Source organism: Passer domesticus, chromosome 2 (assembly GCF_036417665.1).
Source record: "Passer domesticus isolate bPasDom1 chromosome 2, bPasDom1.hap1, whole genome shotgun sequence".
In the NCBI taxonomy this organism is placed as follows: domain Eukaryota; kingdom Metazoa; phylum Chordata; class Aves; order Passeriformes; family Passeridae; genus Passer; species Passer domesticus.
Window position 1 is genome coordinate 40516233 of NC_087475.1, and position 21679 is coordinate 40537911.

A 21679-nucleotide genomic window follows, 5' to 3' on the forward strand; every position below is an offset into this window, starting at 1 on the left:
TTAAAATTAATAACCACTTGACTTTTATAACTCTTTATAATATCATGTACTTAACACCTAACCTTTGTGCTCTCTGTTAACAGATATTTAAAGCAACACATGTAAAAAGGCACTGCAAATTTAATTTATGGTTAAATACCAATTTAAAGTACATTTAAAATCTGTAAGTCTCACTTCAGTATGACTGAAAGTCACAATATAAGTAATTCACTTTTATAATTAATCTTCTAGAAGTGGAAAAACAAGGTGTGGGAGGGCAGGGAATGGCAGGTAAAAGAAACTGTGGCCGCTGGCAGCACAAAGCATTCTTCATTCTGCTTCCAAGGGTCTAATGAGCAGACTCCACAACTCCTGAACCTGGAAGTCCTGGGTACAGAAGCTGCCAGAGAGCTACTGCTCCTCCTGCTCTGCCTGCAGAGAGCCTGCAGCAGCAGAGTGAAGCAGGAACGCAGAGGAGGATGTACACATCTTGAGAGGAATTTTCCCAGGGTGCAAGACCAATGAGCAGCACTAGCACTGAAAGTATTTTTAAAAGAAAGTTGCCACCAAAAGCAGCTTTTCTTTCCTCTAAGACACCCCCAGAACTTTCAGTAGTTTTAGTCATCTCTGCTTTGGTGACTTACTGAGAAATACACAAGTGCCAAGTTTGCCCAGAGGCGCAGGTCCTTCCTTTTCTTAAAATAAATACACCCCCACAACACATTTGAGAACAGCTACCTTGGATGTCAGAACATCAACCCTACAATCCACTGCCGTGTTTTTTCACTTTCTTGTAGGGAGAGAAATGAATTGTTACTTTTAACACTTCCGCAACAGCAATTTAAGTCTAAAATCAATTTTGTAACCTGTAACTCTTATTTTCATCTAAGATTGCGGGTTTTTTACGAGAAAAAGGGCAGGCAGTGGAATAAAGCTAACCACAGAAACACACTTCAGAAGTTTTTATTGCAATTGCCATGAATTCTAACTTTAAGAAATGGTGATGGAATTGCAACGTTCCTATTTGCAGAAATATTCATCAAGCACCACGGGGAATAGTAATAACAAAATCCTCTTTTCATCTGAGCATATTTTAACCACAGGAAATGAATCCAGCTCCAGGAAACAGTGTATAACTGGCAACAGCAACTAATGGTGCTAAAACCCCACAAGAAATGCAGAGATTTTTGTACCACAAGCATTGCAAAGGCTCACAAACTTTAATGTGATGAACAGATGAAACCCTTGCATTTCTGCCATTTAAAGACAATTTGTGTCGTTATTAGTACAGTCTTGAAAAACCAAAGGTGCTTTAATAATTTCTTCTTTGCAGGGTAACCAGAGAGCCTTGCAAATGACAGCAATCAAGTGAGCCCTACATCCTCAATGCATCAGAAAATACAAGTGCATATTGCTTTTATAAATCTGGGCCTGGGGTAAGAATCCAGACTGGCATCTATTTCATTAGTTTCGGCCCCAAAGTAGAAGTCCCCATAAGCAGAATTTGCCAATAATTAAAGAAGTAAGCCAACCCAGCAGGGAAATCTTTTGGTTTATCCTATACTGGCGCTGAGTAGGCTTTCAGGACAGCCAAAACTAAGTTTCTGGGCTTTATCTCAGAATGTGCTTTTTGGTGTGGGGTTTCTATTATTATTTTCTTTTTGTTTGTTAGTTGGGGTTTTGTTGGTTTTATGGGAGTTTTTTTGTTGTTGGGGTTTTTTTTCCCCCTTTCTAGATGTAATCCAGAAGGTTTGCAGTCAAAAGTGCAGTTAAAAGTTTTCAATGTTTTGAACACAATCTAACTTCCAATCAAAGCTGGAAATCAGATCATAGAAAAGACTTCTGTTTGGGAGAAGCACAGTTTAAACTAAAAATGACATTGCTGCTACCAAGTGTTGACTTGTCTCCTTATAAAAAAGATAAAAAGGAAAGAAACCTAATCTTGTTTGAGGGCAGCAGACACCCTAAACTATAAAATGGCCAATACAGCTAACTGCAGCTAACCTGGAGAACTTGACTGCATGCAATAAATCCTGAATGCAGGAATAAGACTAATCTTAAATTCTTAAATTTCTGAATAAATAATCATCTCTTTTGGGAATAAAACTATCAAAAAAGTCTAGAAGTCTAAATCTATACTTGACAGAAAGGAAACAATCTTCTATGTGGCATGAGTATAAGGAATTTGTCGATCACATTATTAAGGGAAACATTCAAGTTTTAGCCCAAGTGTGTTTTGCAGTCCACAGTTAGCATAACATTTTTATTAAAAAAACCCAAAATTACTGAACTGGAAACTTAAGCTGGGGACTTCAGCGAAGATGATTTCTACATGAGAAATAATGAAATTTATTTATCGTTCTTCTTTCTTTGAAACATTTATTTTATCAGATTTGAATAGTTTCCACTACTGAAACCATCAACATCTTTAAATACAAAATACAAGCAGTAACACATAAAAGTAGAAACTCCCAAGTAGCTCTGTAACTCTGGTGTGGATACTAATGACAATAATCTGTCTCTATATTGCGACCATTACCTTACATTCTCATTTTTGCTGCTATAGGAACCATTAGAGTAACCATATAAACAGATGATAAAAAATTAGTAGAGATTAATTCCTAATAATTTAAAATGCCATTTTAAAATAGAAAGTGTTTACCTGCTCTTCAGAAACCTCAGTAGGTGGAGGTATGCCTTGTTCAGATGGGTGATCTTGATAATTTGCATTATGTCTATGACGTAAAGGAGGAAACAGTCTATTCCAGTTAATCATCCCACCCTGAAAGCAGACACTACTGTCAGTCTTTGCAAAAAGAACTAAAATGTTTCAAACAAAAAGATCATCCGTAGCACATTATATCAAAGCAGATGTTTAAGTACTTTATTTTAAACAACAAAAACTGCTGTAGTCTCCTATGAAGCAAAAATTGGACTGGTTACTTCTTTACTTGTTAATTTAAGTAATCACTGCAAATTAAGGAAATGTTCTAACAGAAGGAGTAAAGGATATTTCAGATCCATTGGGAGAGATCTGGTTTGGTACAGTGCTAGGTTTCTGAGGCTGAAAGAAGCTGTCTTTACTAGCAGGGGTTGCCTGGCAAGAGGTGCAAGAGCAGGTCCTGCAAGTCCTTTACAAAATTGCTGCTGAAGTTAATGAGGGAAAAAGGGTACAAGAAATAAGTGAGGGGCAAAAAGCAAAAGGGGCTTCTCAGTGCATCAGTAAAATTACATCAGGAAACTCAGAATAAACCCAACCTTCAGGACACTTGGGACTTCCATGCCAGTGACCACTTCTCTGACACCCGTGTGACTTACAGACCGACCACATTTACCTAACTTCTGTGTGTGAAATATTGTTGCAAAACCTGGCCATGTTCCAGTGCCAGAACATCTTGTAACTACATAAGTAATAATGCAAATGCACAGCAGTAACATAGGTATGGTGCAAATCACAGAACTGAAATTTCCTCTTAATAATCAAGCTTCAACTCTTGTAATAGTAAGATACTTGGAACATAAAGAAGGAATACTAAAATACAAGCTTTATACTTGTCCAGAAATAATGAATCCTCATTTTCTTAGCTTATACGGACATTTTTGAAGGGATTTTGTATCACACAAAGCCCACAGATCCCATAAGCAGATAAGAGCAAACCCCAATCTCTCTTTTCTACAGTTGAAACATGTCTTGCAGTCTGTCAGTCTGTGTTGTCCTTTCCCTCCTCCCCTGCTCTCCCTGTTACTATGGAGAAGATCCCCCTCCCTTTCTGTATATATAGGACATGGCCTTCCTTCCTCTAGTTACTCTATTTTAGTTCTATAACGTTGTTTCTCAGAAGGTCTTCCTCTTACGAGAGTTTTTTCTTTTCTTCTCTCAAAGTGCTCTTCCTGCCTTTATGTACCCTTACAGCATTAAATACCCTTTGCTCAATCAGATCAGCAACAGCTAAATGTGCTCACAAAAAAAAATATTTAGCATTCCTGCCCTTTCCTTTGTTTCCTTCCGTTCTGTCCAGAGGAGATCCAATCAGCCCAGACACCACAGGGGGCAGTACAATGCACACTTTAAAAAAGTATTTGAAGAGTCATGAGACTTGAAACATCAGCTTGAGAAATATTCTAGTCCCTTCTATACTAGGGTACATTTTTCCCTGTGAAGATGTGAAATAGCCAGAAGCCATCACCCATTTTCAAGACATAGATTCCACTGTCAGTGAATCTGAATTTTAAAAAGTATGCATCTCCATTTCCCATTCTGCATAAAATATTTGCTTAACATTCATGAGGTTTTGATCAAAGGATTCTGTGTAAGTCTCATGTTAGTCAAACAGCACAGCGTAGTAAAAAGGAGAACTGGTTTGGAGCATAAGCCTAAGGAGAAAGAGGGATCAGATCTACTGACACCACTGCACTACCTTGTGGTCTTGGGGAATCACGTCCTGTACTTCCCCCCCTATAATTTCCCATAATTCAGAATTGAGTTTGAACTTTGAACTTCTCAGAGTCTACTAAGCTTTACAGGTCAGTGACAGCACTGCATTAATGCTCCTTTACCTGTTTTTACTATTTAGAGATGACTTGAGGAGGTGAAAGTAGTGCTGCCACAAGTCATTCACACTGAATTGGTAAAAGTAGTAACAGGACTATGACTCATTTCTTTGAAGCACCCTAAGTCATACATAAAAAAGTATATCAAATACAAAATCTACAATACACATTTATTTACCTTTATCTCAGCGTATCTGAAGACCAAAATAAATGTACCTTTCCATCAGTGCCCTGAGCTTCAATACTGAGCTGCCTATTCCAGTTTGGTTTTGCATCCTCTCTGTCCTGTGCTCTCTCACCTAACACTACAGACTTGTCTACTTCCTTACCTTAAGCTTACAATCCAGTTTGCATTAACATACACAGAACTCATTCTTTTCAATAAGAACTGCCATTTCCTTACAAATATAACTATTTAGTTTTGAAGGTTTACAGCAGATACCTTAATAAATTACAGATGTTGACTGAAGCATTCAAAAGCGTTTCACATGAAGACCCCTTCCCAGAGAAAACAGGCTAGACAAATTAGATGAAAATCAAGTATTTCAATTACTTTTGGAAACTGTGGTAAACATAATATATTAGTTCTTAACTATATTAATGAGAGGAAAATATCCAACAATTAATGGTATGTGAACACTGATGGTTAGGATTACTCCCGATATTGTGGTACACTTCTCATCTGTGTAGTCTTTTAAACTTCACCAAAACCAAGTGCCTTTATCTTAACTGAAAGAAAATTGTTTCCCTTCACAGTCTTGCTTCTAATTAGATGACACACAACCACAGGGTCAAGTTCAAAAGAGCAGGGATTCAAGGAACTGCAGCAGGAACTATGGGACTGGTAATGTGGTCAGTCTCACAAAAGTAAGAGAAAACTGGGAAGTGCAGTTAATGTCTTAAATTCACAGAAGACGGAAATCAAGGCTATGAATTTAACAGTATGGATGGTGACTGTGCAAAGACCTTCAGACAACCTTCACTATCACAGCAGAAACATGATGATGTTTTAAACTGAGCCATACCTAGCACCAAATAATGTCTCGACATCGAGTAAATATCACAAATTCCAGTTTAAAAAATGCACGGAAGGAGATTTCCAAACCAATATTCATTCTTGCCTTACAGAAATTATTTTGCAGACCTCCCCTTCATAATTTCATGATCATTTCTGTAGTGCAGTGGTTTTACACTGTGCCACCAGACTTACTTGTAAGAAGTCAGGAAGATTTCACATGAAGATATCCAGTGTGATTAATTTATGTAAGTGATGCTTCTAAACCATCTGAGACTCCCTCCTGGGAAATCAGCAAACCATATTTAAGCATTTCACATCATACTTGACCCTCAGCACCAGCACACAACAGCACAGAGGAGCTCGCACCAATCTTCTCACTCTCCACAGAAGCCTTGTCTCAGATAACAGAGCTCTCTGGAGTGGTCCAAAACAGTAAGCAGTGGGGATGCTCCAGGATCCACTATGGAAGCTCCTTTCCCGAGAAGCACTTTCAGTGATAAGTGTGTGCCAGTCTAATCCATTTAGTGAAATCCAGGCAGTTCTTCTGTGATGCCAGTTGGCAGTTTGTTATAAAAAGAATTAAGTTCAACTCTACATGGTTTGGGGGCTGAGACTTAACATGACCCAGGACTAGGTAAGGAGGATGCCTTAAGCCTCTTCCATCCAGAGCTAGATTCCACAACTGATAGACTTGGGGTTATCTTGCACTGAGATTATCTCGAGCAATATTTTTCTTGGTCCTGATCTTTGGTGTCGGGGAGCAGCCAGTGCAGGTGTACTGCTAGAGAATGAGGAGCACTGAAAAATTCTAGACCATGATTCATAAAAATGATGTGCACAATTTGGTGCCTGGGCCCTTATCTCTGTTCACAACTTGGTCTTTGACATGTCATCAGGAAAAAGATTTGACAAAAGCACTGCTTCATTAATTATTTCACTAGAAGGGTGACAAGACAAACCTAAGAAAGGTCTATAAGACTTTCTCCCCCCTTTAATCCTATGCTGTAATTTTTTAGAAAAAGTCAGAAGTTTCCTTTTGTTTAGCAGCACAGACTGGATGAATCAGTTGATTTTAACTTCTTTGTTACTGCCTGATAGGAAATGAAGATACCAAGGAAGTAATTTTACTGGTCTCTAATAAATCACTATTGGAAATGGATTAGGAGAACACTGGTGATGTTGGAACTGCCGTTACAGGAAGACGACAAACTCGTCACAAGTTTAGATGACCAAAGAATGAGATTTACGAATGGTGTGAACTAAAGAAATGGGGAAAATAGCAGCTCCTCATTACTGAAAAGTTTTAAGGAAATGCCACATTGATGATTTACTCCTGGATAGCTGCCAAGGTTTTACGTACAGAAGCTGTGCCTTCTGAAGTCACATCCTTGATTTTGTTTTCCTTTTTTAAAATTTGGGTTGTTGTTTTTTTCTTTTAGTGGTGCCTGGGACAATTCTGTTTACAAGAAAGAAGTATCCACCTTTCCTACAGAATAAGGAAGAAATATCTAGAGCTAGCAAATGTCTCTGATTGTACAGCCTGCTAAAACTGAGTTATGCCACTTCTTTTTAGATAATCTCTTTCTTCTCTGTTTTGAAAAACAGCTCAACCTGTTTCCCACATGCACACCTGCCATGGCATATTTTGTAAAAGCATTTCTTATCCAAATCTTCACAAGTGAAAGTGTTGAATTATGGACAATTAACAAATATCCAGTTATGTAGCCTTCAGACATGCACATATTTTAATTACATTAATTTCAAAATAAATGAAGGGCTTTATAAAAATACTGTTGAAAGTGATGCATGTGGTTAAGATATTTTGATAATGTTATCTCCTGTAGATGGTTAATGCCAACTTGTCATCTATTTGCACAAACAGGAAGCACCTCCTGATATGTCCCGTTAACCTTTTTTAACATAATAACCACAGTGAGAAAAACCAGAAAGGAAATTGCTTTGCATTTCACCTTTTAAAATAATTTTTATAAAATATTCCACTCTGTATAAAAGCCTTTACTTGATAAAGACATAAATACTGTCTTACTTTTTTCACATTAAGCTTCGTAACAAAATTTACTGAAAACAAGAAACATTTACTTTCTTCTCTGATATAAATTTTTCAACAATGTATTGACTTCAAAGTCCACATACTGATGATATAAATAAACAAACAAAAAAGATCATAGCCTTGGACAACATGATATCTGCTGCCCTAAACATTGCGTAAGTGAAAGAATGGTGAAATTTCCAGTACACTTACTCAAAGTCTAGCCTGCCTCTTTTTGTGAAGATAGAACTCTTCTGTTTTTTTGTTATTTGGGGTGACTTTTTTGGTGTTTTGTTTTCCTCTTACTTTAATAACTTCCCTCTTTTAAAAGGGGACAGTATTAATGTTGTAAGCATTGTTCTTAACAACAAAAAGAATTTTTCACCAAGTAAAGCACTCCAGCAATTTCTAATGATATTCTAATTTCCTGGAAATTTATCCTACAGACAAATCTATTCAGCCAAAAGGCTCTGTCTCCAGCTCATAGTTTCTGCATCCTGAACTTTGATGCCTGCATTGTCCCTGAGGAGCTCATATGTCACACAAGTTCAGAAATCCACATGTGGTCTTTTCCGAAGCTTGATCAGCTATTTCCTTTGAAATCTAGAAGGAACACCTTAATCTGGTTTCTGAAGCTGCCTGAGAGACAATGGAAGGGATTTCAGCACTGGCATGACACTGGGAGTATCCAGTGTTCCAACTGCTGAAGGCAGGTTCACCAGCATGAGCATGGGGTCTGTCCTTGAGGAAGTAACTGTAGCTCTGTTTTAGACATTTTGCACAAAACATTTTTAATCCTTACCCCATGGTTCTTTGGATCTAGACTTGTGACACTGAAGTAGTATTGAAGCACGATGATTAGACAGATAATTCTTCACTCACCTGCTATGCAAAAACCTTTTTAAAGAGTAATGAGGAATAAGAAGAGACTGGAACCAAAGTGAGAAATCAGACTTCTAAAATTGTTTTGATTTGACAAGCTGAGATAAAAAACTCTTGACACAAAGGAAACTCAAACCTAAATCCTCCAAAATACTACATGAGCACATCCCTTAGTATGTAAAGGCTAGTCTGTGATCACATAGGGAAAAAAACAGATCAGCATCCCATTCTGGGATGTGAAGGTTCAAGTTCTGTCTTAGGCTGCAAATAGGATTTGCTTCCATTTATTAACATCTCTAAGTCAATATTCAAGGTGTCATATGCAACACTTTGCACCTGTAGCACCTCTTAAGGTATCTGTCCTTATTTCAGTTGGGATAGAGTTCATTTCTTCTCAGTAGCTGGTAGTGCTGTGTTTTGGATTCAGTACAATGTTGGTAACACACTGATATTTGGGGGTTTGCTAAGCTCTGTTTAGCTTAAGTGACAGGCTATTTTTTGTGTATCTCGTGCTCTGCCAGTGAGGAGGTATACAAAAAAAGGCTGGAATGTTGCATAGCTGGGACAGGTGAACTGACCTGGACAAAAGGACATTTCACACCACAGAATACCATGCCTAGTAGATACAATTGTGTGAGTTAACCAAAAGGAGGGCTGATCCAGGTTAGGGAATAAGATCTGGCCTCTGTCAGCCAGTGGTGAGAAATTGTATTGTGTATCACATATTTGTGGGTTTAAAAATTATTATTATTATTGTCGTTGTTGTTACGACTACTACTACTATAGTTGACTTTGTTTCAATTATTACACTGCTCTTATCTCAGCCTAGTTTTGATTCTGCTCACCACTCCACCAGGGTGGCAGGGGGAGGTGAGAGTGGCTGTGTGATGCTTAGTGGCTGCCTGGGCTTAAGCCACGACAGCAGCACATTAAGGAACAAGGGGTGGAACCAGCTCACAGTGGTTACGTGCAAGTATCAGAGTTCAAACCAGAAAACCTGAGCATTAAGGAGGACCGGGTACTATCTGAACCACAGGCTTCTTTTTTACTACATGCTACGGGAAATGGCACTCTAGAAGAAGAAATGGCCCATCAAGACCCTCTCTCTAAGTGCAGACTGGAAGGACAACAGAAGCACACCTGGAATCCAATAACTGACTGCCCCCAAAACAGATACCTTATTTGCCCCATGTTCATTAGAAATGAAGGGACAGGTACATCTAAAGAGCCCCTGCCTTCTGTAAACAAACTTGATTCAACAACAGTGAATTAAATACTCTGGAAATGTCTGGGCAATTTGTTATATCATAAGCTTTTTATAAGAAATTGCCTCTAGTCAAACTGCCAGAGGAAAGGAATACAGACCGACCACTCACACAGAAGAATAAAAATATTCTGTTTCCCAAGCAATGCATTTGCTTTGAAATAAAACAGTTGTGCTTTATGAAGTTGCCAAATCACTGCTTCTCTGGGGAAGCTGATTACAAATATTAAACCAAATTCAAAGGCTATAGCTCCAAAGCCAAGTGAAAACAAAAGAGAATTTCATAATTCCAGTCTAAGAGAAGAAAGGACTGTTCAATATATGAGCAGGGTGCTACCAGTGAGTAGGAGATAGAGAAACTCAATCTTGTGATTGTGACAGCTGGCTGTTAATGAGACACACTCAGCTTATTCTAGTTGTACTAGTGTCTGCTGGCTCTAGTTCTGTCAGCTTGTGGAATTGCCAACTTCCATAAAAAAGACAGAAACTTGAAGTTTCTGTGGTAGTCTGTAGAGGAAATCATCATGAATTGTTCATTACCTGGAAATTCAACAGGAAATTCAACATTTTTAATTTCACACCTAGAATCCATGAAAGAAGTCATGCAGCAAAATAATCCAGAATCTCTAGATAGCAGTGGGTTATCAGTTGCTGCAAATACATTATTGAAATGAAACAGTTAAAAACCAGAGTTTGGCATGCCAACATCAGCAACATATGCAGTTTTTACACCCAATAAACTCTTGATATAAATCTAAGTTTATTTTCAACACAAGGAAAACAGTTTTAAACAACTACAGAGAATAACCAAGGCTTGAAAATGCCAGAAGAGCACAAAAAAGGAAAGGATGAGTTTAAGACACACAGGTCTGAAGTAAAAGATATTGTTTTCTCTAAAAAAATGGAAGCTGTCTGTTATTTCAAAATGCGTCCACACGTGTACATTGGCATGCAGAGGAAGGGAAGAGTCTAAATTTAGCTGCAGTGATTATTGCTGCAGCATACAAGCTTTATTCATGGGCTGAAATGAATCTGTAAATCACTCACTGGTTAACAGAATTATTTAAAAATATGATGTCAAATGCTGTGTACACATATCCCAAGAATCTAGGCACAAAAGCTTTTTTATCCTATTGGTATCCTACGTATCACTGTAATTGGAGTTTATGCAGGTATTGCTAAAGGCAGTTTCTATTCAAATATGTCACAAAATCCCAAAGAAGCCTTAGTAACACAGACTGATGGGAATGGAAACCCAACTGGAGAAAAGACTTGGTGTACCACTTGACTGAAAGTCTCACTCATTTATTCAGGTAAAGCAGTCTGATAGTTTCCTTCCTGACAATGATACATAAATTTGTGGAACAAAATGGAAAATCTGCTTATCTCTAAAGTCCTGGCAGTGACGAGGGGTTTTGTAGACTTGGTAATGAATAAAGGTTGAAGAAGGTCTTCATGGTTCAAAGCTTCACAAGTTTGAGTACCAGCAAGATGTCTTTTGGAAGGACATCTTGCTGGTACTCAAACTTGTGAAGTCATTCAAGAAAACTTCATTGAAGTGCCACCTTAGTACCAGTAGAAGAGCTAAAAAATATTCCCAGGTCTAGCTCTTCACTTTAAAAAAGCAGAATTGGACCGTCTAGGAGTATATTCACTGGGGGATTTCTTTTCTACCCTCCTGAATGAGGATAACATTCCTGAGGAAAAATTCTTGAGCCAGGAAAACCTTTGCTCCATTAATCTATTTTTTTCCAAGGTCAGGAGTTTATTGCTTAGATACAACCAGAAGGTAAATTACCAACCTAGACACACACTCCTTACTTGACAAAATATGAAACTTGCAAATTGTTCAGGATATGAGGCTCCCCATAATAATAAAGACACTCAGTGTGCCTACCCACAGAACATCTCTCCTCTGTCCCAGGAGAAAGACATCTAATGAACAAACAATTAGAGGAAGTCCCTTTGTTATAGAAGTCTGGTCTTTGCAAGCAGCAGAATCTCATATATGATGAAGATGAGATATACATATGAGATATTCATACCATGTGGTATGAATCTTAGGAGATTCTGGCCCCAGTGAAAATTAGGGGCAGTTGGAAGAGAAGAACAAAAAGTCAGGAGGGAAAACACAGCATAAGCTTGAAGCGACCAACAGGGTAGAAAGAGAGGTCATGAAATGAAGATTTTCATATACAGCTGTAGGCTTGTTACAGTCTGGAGCAATCTGGTGAAGCTCTTCCCTGATCCAAGACACTTAAGAGAATCCAAAAAGAAGGCAATACAATGTCCTTAACATGGTCAGCAAAAATGCTCTGCAGATACAGAACCCATTCTTTCAAGATGAAGGGCATAGCAAGGAGTGCTCCAAGAAGTTGTATTTAATGCCAACACAAGGTGCTTCCCACCTTTTTGCAACTTTCCACCACCTTCCACATAACAGCCTGTAGTGACATCAGAGTAGCCAATACCACCTAGGCACGGAATCTTCCCCATCTAGTCACAATTTGGTTCTCTGCCAGCCACCCTCCACGATTCTCAGTAGGAAGTGAAAGTCAAGTTGACACCCTGATACTCACACTGGTGCACAGATGCTGCAGTTGCTTCCCTTTTCCCACCAGGGTTTTATTTGGGTTACAAAAAAGATAAACTTTAGAAAAATGCTGAGAAATAAAAGAGATATAGAAATAGAAACATCAGGAGAGGAAGACCAACTTTTATCAGTATTACAGTAGCAAAAGGATAAAATAGCAAATGATTACTGGTAGTCAGACGTGACAGGAGAGAACTCCCGCCAAAGTGAAGAACCATTTTATATAGGAGCAAGCATTTGATATAGGAGCAAATACAAAGTATGGGAAACAAGAGAGATGAAGGTGAAGAGGTGACAAAAATGTGGGAGGAAAATGGCACAGTGGGGAATGAAAATGTGACAGTGATAGGAAGGGGAACAGAAGGATCAGATAATGGGAAAAAAAGAAAAATAGGACAAACTATTTGCAAAATAGGATAAACACAAAAGTGTAAAAGAAAATAACTATGAAAACGAAGTTTAAAAAGCAGCAACAAAATAGCAAGCTGGCATTTTCAGGGAATGAATACATATGGGACACATTTTATTCTACTGCCTTTAAAGGTGAATGTAGGTGATGCCATGTAATTAATTTGGGACAAGATTGTAATTTCTCAGCAATATCCACAGCAGTAAATAAAGCACAAAGTAAGATCTAGAAAGTTTTCTAGATGAACATTAGCATGCATTTAAGGGCTGTATCCACAGCAACTAGGAACCAACACAAAATCAGTCACCATTTAACCGCATTCCCCTGAGAAACTATCAACATCACAGCTTCTAGTAACGTATTCAGACACAGTGCCCGCTGAATATTTAAGAGCTAAAATGAGGTACATTGAATAAGGAACTTGGTGGGTTTATTCTCAAATTCTACCACACACTCAATCCACTCACTGAATTCAAGGGTGTTTGACAATCCAGCACTCACACACACAGTTCCATGCTTCAGGTTCCAGCAGACCAGAAGATTTCAGCTAGAAAAAGACTGGGAAAGGTAAAGCTCAAAGAATTGCCAGCAAAGAAATTCTGGGGTGATTGGTCCCTGCTTTTTCTTTTTTGTAGAAAGCATCCAAAGTGAATGCTGCTTTGGATAAAAGGGCTTAGTGAACAGCAGGGGAAAAAAGATGCAAAAATTATTTGCATCTCAGTATCATAGAAGTATACTACAAACAACTTTTGAGACAGGCTTTCCCCCAGTTTCTTCCCTCTCCCCCCCACCCCCCGCTTTTTTTTTTAATTTAAACTTTTTTATGTTGGTTTGCATAACCTGTCAAGCTCATGTTCTTCAGAATTTCTTGTGAAGACTCAAAGAATAAACTTACTACAAAAAACATCTATTTAAGAGAAGGGCCTCCCTTATGAGAGTCTGCCAACATTGCCCAGACAATGGAGCCCCTTTAGAAGTACTGATCTTCTCCTTCCATAATGCTACCAGCATCCAGGGAAACTGCATTGTCTCATTTCTCAAACAGATGAACTGACTAAAGGAGTGGGAGGAATGAGCAGAGCACCTTCTCAAGCGGCAGCTGAACAAAATTGTTGTACTATGGCATAGAGAAGAAAGTTAAAGATCACTTCCCTCACCAAGCAAAGCAGACAGTGTGAGAGAAAATGTTAATTTATCTCACCTATGGCACACTACCTACAGACAGCATATGGGGACTTCAGAAATCCACACATTTACCCAGAATATAATTCAAAGCCTGATCTGATGACTGACATGTACATCACAGCTTTTCTTACATTCAATTTCACAAAAAACTGTCTAAGAAACTGATCTGCATTCTTTTTAGCTTTACTCCCACAGGTAAAATTATCATCTAAATTCCTTTCATCTGTAGCATGATCTGTTCCACTCCACTGTCTTCAAATTACACCTTGCCAAATTTCTGAAGGTAAAAGAATTGCCCAAGTATACCAATCCAGGAAATGGTTTTTCAACTTTTCAAATATTATTCTGAGATTGAAAATAGTCTGTTTTTCATTTTTACCACTACACAGCAACATTTGTGAGTGATGCTTTTTCCGATTTAGCTGATGACCAGTAAATTCTGTGAGTGAGTCATTAAAAAACACCAGGTGGGCCAAAAGCTTTCAGGACACACCTTTTCTGAAGAGCCTCTATGGAACACTCATACATTGATCCTATGGCCTTCTGATCACGGGTTTCACAGATTAGCACTAGCAGTTAAATAAATGCTGTGCTCAAGTTAAAGGCTAAACATGAAGGTAACTTGAAAGTGTTTCAGCAACTTGTAAAGGGAAGCATCTTACTGATGTTCAAACAGTGTTCCTGCATTTTAGTCAAACCCCTCCACCTTTTTAAAGAATTCTATTTGAAGTCAAACATGAAAAGACATTTTTCCACTTTCATTGTTCATAGCCTAGGGAAAGGACAAGATGAGAAGAAAACGTTATCAACAGTTCTTTTATCATTTACTGTTCTGAACTTATTTACCACTTTTTGTAATTAAAGAGGTATTAGAAAGACTGTCCTTCATAACTGGAAGTGGCTTCTTTCTCACATCTGAAGAAACCTGGCTGCAGTCCTCACAGCTGCTTGTAGCCCAACATACAGTTTCAATTCATTTTCTATTACAATGGCAACATTCAAGAATTGAGTAATTTCTAGTTCAATTCTTATGTTAAACTGATCAGTGTTTTAACAGGAATAGAGAAAAGTAGATTAGAAGTTTCTGCTTGAGGATAATTTCATCATATTGAAATGTTAAGGAAACAAGAACAACAGAATGATGTTATCAGGGATTGGAAACCAAAGATTCATCCTCCAACTGCAGGCCAAAGCTTTATGCCATCACACCTTTAATTCTGGGAATGCATTAAGGGTAGCACATCTATGTCTGTTTCGACTACACTACCCCCCACACAAGAAGAACTCATGTATCAGTACAGAGCTGTGTTTCAAGCAAAGAAAACTCAGTAAAGACAGTGAACACATCTAAGATACAGGAATTGAGACACCACCTGCCTTGTTTTGCTGCCCTTCAACACAAAGTCTGAGAATATCTGGATTTGTTGGTTTGTATAAAATAGAGAAAATAAGAACACTCTGCTATTCTGTTCAATAAGGAAATAAGCCAAGAGGATTAAACATGGCAAACAGAAAGTCACTTGTGGTTTCCCTCTGTAAGTTAGAGAATTTAATTTCTGCCCTTAAGAAACAACCTATACACCTACAAACAAATCCCACAGAAAGTTTTCAACCTCTTTGAAAAGGCTGCTGACCAGACAGATACACAGGAGAGTGAGGAGCATTTTGACTTTCTAACTTTACACAATGGCTTTCATTAAAGACTACCAAGAAGCAATCACTTTACCTTCCAGCCTCATTTTTTGTGACAGAATGCCAGGAGTACTTATATCCCCACAAGACTGTCTGACATCCTGCTCCCATCTTGTGAAGCAGTTTTAACATATAAAGCTATACAAACCACTTAAATGGCTATCAGCAGTACAACAGTGTATGAAAGACTGATGGAGAAAAATTTAAAAATACATTACTTTTAACAAACAGGAACAATGTAAGATCTACAAACAAAAAAAAATAGATTTCTTATAACAATATAATCCTTAAAGAATGTATAGCAATACCTGCTGCTGTCTTTGCCTCCTCATTTGGGCAACCTGAGACATCATGATCTGACGATCCAGTAACTCCATTCTCTGCTGCCTCTGGATGTCCACTGTTGCTCCCATTCCCACTCGAACTTCATTCGTTGGCTCCGCAGATGAGAAGACTGGTTCAAGAGTCCAAGAAAATATCTTTGCTACCCATCTGGGTACACAAAGAATTCGATGAACTTTTAAGATACTGCTATTGTAGCAAATCCCAGAAATCTAAAATCAAAAATGAAAAGTTAAAAAAAACCCTGAAAACCAAACAACTTAAGTACACCACATTTACTTTGAATTTGGCTGCAGGTAACAGTAGGTCTTTCTAGTTTTTTAAGCACTTTTACTGTATTTACTGACAGCTCTCAGTCAAGAATCAGAGAAAGGTCAGGGGATTTCTGTACTTCCCTACAACTTCAAATTGCTTTTTAAAATCTGTGTGGTGCATTGCCTGTGACTCAAAGTTGCAAGAGGTTTTTTGTTTGTTTTGGAATCTGAGCCCAGGCCAAGTGACCTTTTCTAAAAGTGGTCAAAATTAAAATAAAATTTTAATTTCTAGTAAAAGAGCTAGTCAGGGTATACTGCACGCTGACCTGAAAAGATTAAGACAGCTCTTGAGGATGCTGAAGCACTCTAACCACTCCTTCAAAATAAAAACCAAACACCCTTAAGGCTTCTGTCCCCACAACCCAAATCTCTTCTTCTAGTAAAAATAAAAGCAAACCAGTGGAACTGAAAATAAATCTAAGAATGTGAACACGCTCATTCCAAAAGAAGCCCACCTGCCTTATAGGAGGGAAAAAAAACCATTTGAAAATCAATTAATTAAAAACTGTGATACTGAAAAAGCCAGTTTTTGTGAGGCCCTTCTCCTACCCATAAGAAAAAAAATCACATTCTCTGTGTTTGTGCTTGCCTTGATTTCATTTCAGATTCTACAGGAGAAAGAGAAATCATGAGCCACATAAATGGAATTACAGTCATCACTCAGCCATTATTTTGAATGTCATTGGGAAGCCAGAGCACTTGAGCCCAAAGCGGTTCCATCCGCATTTTGCTTTATGCCACATTTCAGCATTTGTGACACTTTATTGTCTGTTATGCCACAAGAATTAGGCTGTCACAGCACAGTGATATGAACAGGAAGAGATCTGAACCTCAACAGATCTGTAAACATACCCCAGAAATGCAATTATGTGAAAAGCAATGTAGAAACTGCATCTGATATATCTGTTTATTTACTTATTTATTTGGGGCTATTTGTTGCATCTCACTGACATCTGTATAAAGATACTAAATGCATTGCTGATTATACAAAGGGAGACAGTATAGGAAAAAAATCTTTAGGAGGGGGGATATTTTTCAGATTATTAACAAGGTTATTGTTAAATAACAGCCTCCAGCGGGGTAGTGAGACTTTTAGCAAAAACACATTCTGCTTTTGGAAACAATTATTTTTGCTTTATTTTACTTTCATTTTATGACTCATGGTTGGATGTACAGCCCAAGCACAGGCTGTCATACCAAAATGAGAAAGAACAGTTTTAAACTACTTTCAACCTCTTCAGTCTTTCAGTTGTGCTATGAGAAAGGAGGTAAATGCTATAAAGGCCACAATCACATCAGAGTGAAGGCTGCCTTTAATTAAAATTTTCTGTATTCAAAGGAAGGTCCTAACAGGACAGAGGACTGTAACAGAAGATTTTTCATGACCTCAGAGATCCTTTCCTCAGCTCTAGTCAAACTGTTCCAGATGACTGTAAACTCATGACTAAAACTGCGCACATCAACTGGAAACTAAGGTACAGCTACAATCACCAAAGAACAACAGGAAGAAAATTCATATCACTTCTGCAATTCACCTGTTTTTGGTATGTACTGCTTGAGGTGTCTGCCTAGCAAGAAGGTCTCCCAGGAGCAAACCCCCTGATCCTGAGGGAGTTAGGTAGATAGGACCCTCACTCAGGAAAACCTAGACTGCACAGTAACTTTGAAAGCAGTTTTTGGCAAGCGAGAATTACTGAACCAGATTGCAAATATTACATACACATTTAATCTGATGTTTTCTTCAACACAAAATACACGAGCAGCACCACAACATACAAATTATCTCCTTTCTTCCCACCTTGTTAGGTGTAGGTATAGGTAGCATTATTAGGCAATGGAGCCAGGACTCGTCTTTTGTTCCAGGGATTCTGCACACCTGATTGTACAGGTGTTAACTCGGCAGAGAAAGAAGCCCCACGCAAAATACTTTGCTCAACATCACACCAACATTCCTTCACTTCTTTCAAATGGCTCTCCTAGATACTGATCTCTGCTCTCTCTTACCACCTTTGAAAAGGTTTAATGTTTTCAAAAATCTTGAACGGGTTCAAAAAGTCACAAGAACAAAACAAAGCAAGTGGTGATAGGAAAATCTACATCTCCCTGAATATATGACAAATCTTGACACGTGTCTGAACATACTAACCACAGAGAGAATGATTATTTATCAAGTCAAGACGGAAAATAGAGTAATGAGACAACAGCAGCCTGTCTCTGGTGTACTTGGGAACTTGTCTCAGAAGGGAAGGCATACTGCAAGCCCCAATTAGCAGCTGCCATCAGTAAAAGCATTTTTGTATTTTTCTCAGCAGAGATGGCTGGATGTAGCAATCATTTAGGTTGGAAAAGACCTTTAAGATCATCAAGCCCAAGTACTGTCAAGTCCACCATGTCTTTAAGTGCCACATCTACATGTCCTTTAAACACCTATAGAGGTGGTAACTCAACCTCTTTCTGCCCTGGGCAGCCTCTTCCAGTGCTTCATGAACATTTTGGTGAGTAATTTTTCTAATATTCAATCTAAACTTTCGCTGGCACAACTTAAGGTCATTTCCATTTATCTTACTTGGAAGAAGAGATTGACCCTCCCCTTATTACAATCTCCTTTTAGGTAGTTGTAGAAAGTAAATGATTCCAAAAGAATAATTTCACTTCTTAACCAGAAAAAAAGGCTTTATAAGGCTAAAAGTTTAAGGACATGCTAAAATGAAGAGCTATTATTTGGAAGTATAAGAAACTTTAAAACGCTATGGTCAGTTATAACAAATTTTCAATAAGTTTCAACTAGTGAGGACAAGATGGCTATTTCCATATTTCCAATAAACCCAGAATGGAGACATTTGTAGTTAAAAAGGGTCTTGTGATTCAGTCTGGCTCAGTGTCATACTCTCATCTTAATGTCAAGTATTTCCAAAGAACTTCCTCTATAGCTGGTTCATATGCAGAACTTGATAGATATAATTTTAAAAATCATAAGCTTTGACAAAGTAAAAAGCAACTTTTTACACTGCTTTTGTTACTGACATTAAGTGAATTTCTAGTGTTTAAGAACATAAAGGAACATTATTTATTCAATGAAGATAAGATGACCTCATATTCCAACTTCAGCACTGTGCATCAGATTAAAGGCTACTTCCCCCAAACAGAGGAGCTTCCACTGCATTTTAGCCGCCAAAAATCACAAAAAGACGTTGTGGTTATGTTCACACTGTTAAAATGGAGAATTTGTGGCTAACAACACAAGGTGTACCTTAATTTCTGTTAGTCACAGCATCTTCCACCACATTGTATGTGGCACAGTGCTAAGAAGAGGAAATGGAGGATGCTGGAAACTCTCTGGCACACTGCAGAATAAAAGTGTGCTCAGATATTTTCAGTTTCTTAATGTGGTGACTTACTACTGATTCTTCACATGAAGTTTCCTAACCTCCTCCTGCCCCCATATAAAGGCTAACTTCCCCTCCCCTTCCCTCATGTCCTTCCAAAGTTGTACATTTTTGAGAAAAAGGAAGTAGCTGTAGTTTCTCTGCAATTAGGTAAACCAAACATGGAAGCTCTCCAGTATTGTACATATGCTCCACAAGTAGCTGAAATAGTATTTAAAATTTAAAAATTTAAATTCACTGTACTTGATTTAACACCAAAAAAGGAAATCAAACAGAAAAAAAGTAGACAGACTGGTGTAGAGAATTATATTGCAAATTATTTTAACTAACAGAACTTGACATCAAATACTCGATTATTTTGTTCTGAAAAATGTAAATACATTCATCATATGTACTCAAGACTTGTCTATTTTCAGACATCAACAAATGAAAAGCAAATAGTTTTCTTAAGTGGCATTTTTATACCTATTTTATCTGCTTAATCTTTAGTATGTTCTGAATTCTATACAATTAGAATTAAAACATGGCTTGAAGTCTGTGTCAGAATTCTGTATTTATCTTCATTAGAGACAGCATTTATCAAACCAAGAGGAATTGGTGAAAACCACCCAAGAAGCAAAACTACTCAACAAATAAACCGCACTACACATGTATTTTCAACTTCTGTTACAATTCTAACAGATTCTTTTGTTTGGGTTTCCTTTTAGGAAATTGTTACAAATACTATAAACAGCCTTTTGCAAGAGTTACCTTGAGAGAAAAAGAAGATAATAGTGATACTAAAATATTTCTCTTCAATTTTGTTTCCAGTTGATTTGGCTCATAAATTTTCCCGATATCTTGAAACTTTTTTCTTCACAGTTCATCAGTGCTTCATTGGTCAGATGGAATCATTATCAGCTAAATAAACATTGTGTGTGTGCAAGCATGACTGTACTGCCATTTCTGCACAGTACAGCTATTCTCAACTTTTACTGCTGTCCTAAACATAGGTTCCCTTGGTCTCTGCCAGCATTCTGTAGATGATGATTAGCACATTGTTAACCAAATACCTTTAATTAAAAGATGAGGATTTGATTCATCTGACCCAACACAGATATAAGTAATTTAAAAGCGTACTTAATAAGCTGGTTGTTTGAAGTTGGTGTCATAGTCAACACAGAGAAATGGGCACCCTTGAGATGTACCTCATCTTTTGGCAGATATCTCCAAAGTATACATACAGCTAATTCCTCTCATGGATTCCCTCTCTGAGAAAGGGCAACATTGCTGCCAAAAAAAGCAAACACTGATAGAACAATCTAATTCCTAATGAACCAGTTGGTATAGTTGACCAAATAGACCATATTTTGGACACAGAAACTCTTGTTCAGTTCTAAGAGAAACTTAGAAGTGAAATACAAACTGAAAACCAATATCCATTTTTCTAAAGAAGCCATAGATATTACAGAGAAAGTGCCTTGTGACACATTACCTTTTCCTGTCCTTTCTCACTACTTTCTCCTTCTTCCAGAGTTGGAAAGATCTGCATTTCCCTCCTCCCCAGACAATTACAACCTCACTTCCAAACCAACATCCCCTGTATTCCCGATGAACCAACTCCCTTTCTCCTCAGATGCATTAACTGACGCAGGTGTAAGTGCTGGTAGCACAGTCAGTTGTCACGAGTTCACACCTCGATGTAGGCAGGATGTCACAGCTCCCACCACAGAGGGCATTAGGTCAGTAAGGTCAGTAGAATGTAGTGACTCTCAGATCAAGCCACTTACAGTCACTCATCTGAACATGGAGCACTGTTACACACAAATACTGCACGCTAGTTTTGGGCAGGATTCAGCACATGTGTTCATGTACATGGACTTGCTGGAGCAAGTCCAGTGCAGGGCCACAGAGATGATCAAAGGACTGTGGGAGCATCTTTCACATGAGGAGAGGCTGAGAGAAGTGGGGATGTTTGGCCTGGAGAAGAGAAGGCCCTGGGGATTTTACCAAAGTAAAGAAATGCCTGAAGGGA

General features: G+C 38.1%; 1 protein-coding gene across 1 annotated transcript in view; it reads right to left on the reverse strand.

Annotated features, from left to right (window-relative positions):
* UBAC2 (UBA domain containing 2) overlaps positions 1–21679 on the reverse strand; it is an 87454-nt gene that overhangs the window by 1498 nt on the left and 64277 nt on the right. The window contains exons 7-8 of the mRNA XM_064408372.1: positions 15932–16177; positions 2642–2761 (exon numbers count right to left, since the gene is read on the reverse strand). Of these exons, the coding sequence (XP_064264442.1) occupies positions 2642–2761; positions 15932–16177 (366 nt within the window). The remainder of the gene's footprint in view (positions 1–2641; positions 2762–15931; positions 16178–21679) is intronic.